The sequence below is a fragment of the Arachis duranensis genome, chromosome 9, assembly GCF_000817695.3.
Source record: "Arachis duranensis cultivar V14167 chromosome 9, aradu.V14167.gnm2.J7QH, whole genome shotgun sequence".
Taxonomy (NCBI): Eukaryota; Viridiplantae; Streptophyta; class Magnoliopsida; order Fabales; family Fabaceae; genus Arachis; species Arachis duranensis.
Genome location: NC_029780.3, coordinates 36,914,776 through 36,919,153, shown reverse-complemented (window position 1 = coordinate 36,919,153; position 4,378 = coordinate 36,914,776). Strand labels below are relative to the sequence as shown.

The 4,378-nt window shown below is 40.5% G+C and overlaps 1 protein-coding gene across 1 annotated transcript; it reads left to right on the top strand.

Moving 5' to 3' along the window:
* The first annotated feature begins 2,759 nt into the window (after positions 1–2,759).
* On the top strand, positions 2,760–3,683 carry LOC110275675 (uncharacterized). The gene is made up of 2 exons (XM_021131881.1): positions 2,760–3,067; positions 3,197–3,683. The coding sequence occupies exons 1-2, from the start codon at positions 2,760–2,762 to the stop codon at positions 3,681–3,683; spliced, it is 795 nt and encodes a 264-aa protein (XP_020987540.1).
* The last annotated feature ends 695 nt before the right edge of the window (positions 3,684–4,378 follow it).

Sequence of the window (4,378 nt, the reverse complement as noted above, 5' to 3'; positions counted from 1 at the left end):
AAAGGAGCAAAGGACCAACAATTCCCAAGGTTTTTAGAAATCTTCAAGAAACTTAAAATCAACATCCCATTGGCAGAAGCTCTGGAACAGATGCCATTATATGCAAAGTTTCTTAAGAAATTGATCACCAAGAAGAGAAGTTGGCAAGAAAAAGAAACGGTGATTCTCACTCAAGAGTGCAGTGCCATCATTCAAAAAGGGCTACCCCCAAAACTCAAAGATCCTGGCAGCTTCCTTATACCCTGCACAATTGGGAGCATGGCCATTGACAAATCACTTTGTGACCTGGGAGCAAGCATTAACTTAATGCCCCTTACCATGATGAAGAAAATGATGATTGAAGAGCTTAAACCCACAAAGATGTCACTCCAACTTGCTGACAGATCCATCAAAATACCAAATGGAGTAGTTGAGAACCTCTTGGTGAAAGTGGGAAACTTTATATTCCCAGCTGATTTTGTGGTCCTAGATATGGCTGAAGAGGGAAACAACTCAGTCATTCTTGGTAGACCCTTTTTGGCTACAGCTAGAACAATCATTGATGTGGAAAAGGGAGAAATAATTTTCAGAGTGCATGATGAGCAAATGACCATAAATGTTTTCAAAGCAATGCAACACCCCGTTGAGAAAGAAAGTTGCATGAGGATTGATGTGGTGGATTCTTTGGTTGAAGAAGTACTTGACACAAACCATCAAGTGAAACAGGAGGAAGTCCAGAACATTAAAGGACAAGAAGAGAACAAATTGGAAGCATCAGATGAACCAAGTGAAGCTACGAAAGAAGAGGCACCACAACAAGAGTTGAAACCACTACCCCCTCATCTTAAATATGCATTTCTTGGTGAAAAGGACAACTTTCCAGTGATCATCAATTCTACATTGAGTGCAGAGGAAGAAGAAAAGCTCCTTGTAGTATTGAAAGCTCACAAAGAGGCGTTGGGATGGACCATTGATGACTTGAAAGGCATAAGCCCTACCATATGCATGCACAAGATACTCTTAGAGGAAAATTCCAAACCAGTGGTACAACCTCAAAGAAGATTGAATCCCACAATGAAGGAGGTTGTTCAAAAGGAAGTCCTGAAGTTGTGTAAAGCTGGGATCATCTACCCTATATCTGACAGCCCATGGGTCAGTCCAGTGCAAGTAGTACCTAAGAAAGGGGGAATGACTGTCATTGTTAATGAGAAAAATGAGCTTATTCCAACACGAACGGTGACAGGGTGGAGGATGTGCATAGATTATAGGAGGCTGAATGAGGCCACACGAAAAGATCACTTTCCTCTCCCTTTCATTGACCAGATGCTTGAAAGGTTGGCTGGCCATGCTTATTACTGTTTTCTTAATGGATATTCTGGGTATAACCAGATAGTGGTTGACCCCATGGATCAAGAGAAGACCTCCTTTACTTGTCCCTTTGGAGTCTTTACATACAGGAGAATGCCATTTGGACTGTGTAATGCCCCAGCTACCTTTCAAAGATGCATGCTATCAATCTTCTCAGACATGGTAGAAAAATTTATTGAAGTCTTTATGGATGATTTCTCTGTCTTTGGTGATTCTTTCAATGCTTGCTTGCATCATCTTACCCTAGTCTTGAAAAGGTGCCAAGAAACCAATTTGGTTTTAAAATGGAAGAAATGCCATTTCATGGTACCCGAAGGCATTGTTCTTGGTCACAAAATTTCAAGAAAGGGTATAGAAGTTGACAAGGCAAAAGTAGAAATTATAGAAAAACTTCCTTTGCCAACTAGTGTGAAAGCCGTTAGAAGTTTCTTAGGGCATGCTGGATTCTATAGGAGATTCATCAAGGATTTTTCCAAAATAGCAAAGCCACTAAGCAATTTGCTGGTGGTAGACAATCCTTTTCTCTTTGATGATGAATGTAAACATGCTTTTGAAACTCTAAAGGCTAAGCTCACCACAGCACCAATCATTACACCCCCAAGTTGGGGACTACCTTTTGAACTCATGTGTGATGCAAGTAACCTTGCAATTGGTGCTGTGTTGGGGCAGAGGAAGGAAAAGAAGCTTCATGTTATCTACTATACAAGTAAGGTATTGAATGAAGCTAAAAAAAACTACACCACAACAGAGAAAGAGCTACTAGTTGTGGTATATGCTTTTGATAAGTTTAGACAATATTTGATTGGATCTAAAGTCTTAGTGTATACTGACCATGCTGCTCTTAAGTATCTTATATCAAAACAGGATGCCAAACCAAGGCTAATCAGATGGGTGCTACTCCTACAAGAGTTTGACATTGAGATAAAAGATAGAAAGGGCAATGAAAATCAAGTTGCTGACCACTTATCAAGACTACCACAAGATGCATGCCAAGACAACCTTCAGTCAATAAATGAAGAATTTCCAGATGAGCACCTCTTGCAAATTCAACATGTCCCTTGGTTTGCAGACATGGCCAACTACAAGGCGGGAAGAATCATTCCACAAGAGTACACAAAACAACAAGTTAAGAAGCTGCTACATGAGGCTAAGTTCTTCTTCTGGGATGAGCCATTTTTATTCAAAAGATGCCCAGATGGAATGATAAGAAGATGTGTGTCAGAGGGTGAGATGAAGAACATACTATGGATTGTCACAACTCTAGTTATGGTGGTCATTTTGGGGCTGAAAGAACGGCTGCAAAGGTCCTTCAAAGTGGTTTTTACTGGCCTTCAATCTTCAAGGATGCTAGAGAGTTTGTGAGCCATTGCAATGAATGTCAAAGAACAGGGGGTTTGTCAAAGAAAAATGAGATGCCTCAGAAGTTCATTTTGGAAGTGGAACTCTTTGATCTGTGGGGAATAGACTTCATGGGACCTTTTCCTCCATCTTACACATTCAAATACATTTTGGTAGCAGTAGAGTATGTCTCCAAATGGGTAGAAGCAATAGCCACCACCACATGTGATACCAACGTGGTCTTGCAATTCCTCAAGAAGAACATCTTCACTAGATTTGGATTGCCCAAAGGACTTATAAGTGATGGGGGAAGCCACTTCTGCAACAAGCAACTAAATTCTTTACTCCACAAATATGGTGTTACTCACAAAGTGGCCACACCGTATCACCCACAAACCAATGGGCAAGCTGAACTTGCCAACAGAGAGCTAAAGAAGATCTTGGAGAAAACTGTGGGAGCAACAAGAAAGGATTGGGTTAGAAAGTTGGATGATGCACTTTGGGCATACAGGACAGCCTTCAAGACACCCGTAGGAAAATCTCCATTTCAGTTGGTGTATGGAAAAGCATGCCACCTCCCTGTGGAGCTTGAACACAAGGCCTTTTGGGCCACCAAACTCTTGAATTTAGATGCTCAAGCAGCAGGAGAGAAGAGGTTGCTACAACTCAATGAATTGGAGGAGTTCAGATTGGAGGCATATGAAAATACCAGAATATACAAAGAGAGAGCAAAGAGATGGCATGACAAGAGGATCTCCCAAAGAACATTCGAACCAGGCCAAAGGGTGTTGTTATTCAACTCAAAATTGAAGATTTTCCCTGGGAAGCTGAGGTCTAGATGGACTGGTCCATACACCATCACCAAAGTATCCCCTCATGGCTATGTAGAATTACTTGATAAAGCCTCAAATCAAACCTTCACAGCTAATGGACATAGGGTGAAGCATTATTTTGGTGGCCCCTGGAGCAAGGAAGAAAGTGTGCAAATGCTAACATGAGCAAGGAAGTTGCATTGTCAAGCTAAGGACAATAAACAAGCGCTTCATGGGAGGCAACCCATGCACAGGAGTTCTCTTTTATTTTTATGCTTTAGTAGTCAATAATAAGAGATTTCATTTTATACAAAAAAAAAACCGAGAAAAAGAGATTGAAATAGCATACACTGTAGGTAAGATACTAAGTTTGGTGTGGCCATCTTTGGAGTTAACTCCATAGAACACTTAGTCACAAACTAAGTTTGGTGTCTTTACATACATAAATAATGCTAGAAAAAGTAGAGTAGGGAATCAATTCATAAATTTTAATTTTTGCTTAGTCAACTTTACATAGGAATATCATCATAAGTTGCTAGCTAGTAATGTCACTTTAAGAATCTCAAGATTTTGGAATTTTGTTGCAGGAAAGAAAGAAAGAAGTGATGGGGAATCTTGGAAAGGAAGTCACGGATACTCAAGGAAGAGAAAGTCACATGAGTCTTGAACTTTGTGCATTGGAAAAAAACAACTCAACATGCATTGGGCACAAGGAAGAATGCTCCCCATGCTATGACCGAAACCACTAAAACCATGCATCCCACCACGGAAATCACTAAAACCATGCCCCCCACCACAAACATCACTTTAAATACTTCAACCATATTCATCAAACCTCACTTTATCCTCACTCATCCTTACATCTCTCCATCACCCCATTT

Excerpts from the sequence above, each read along its gene's own strand:
- LOC110275675 (XM_021131881.1), top strand. The coding sequence starts at position 2,760 with ATGCCTCAGAAGTTCATTTTGGAAGTGGAACTCTTTGATCTGTGGGGA. Across the intron at positions 3,068-3,196 it reads ACTCACAAAGTGGCCACACC|GACAGCCTTCAAGACACCCG; the intron begins GTATCACCCACA and ends TTGGGCATACAG.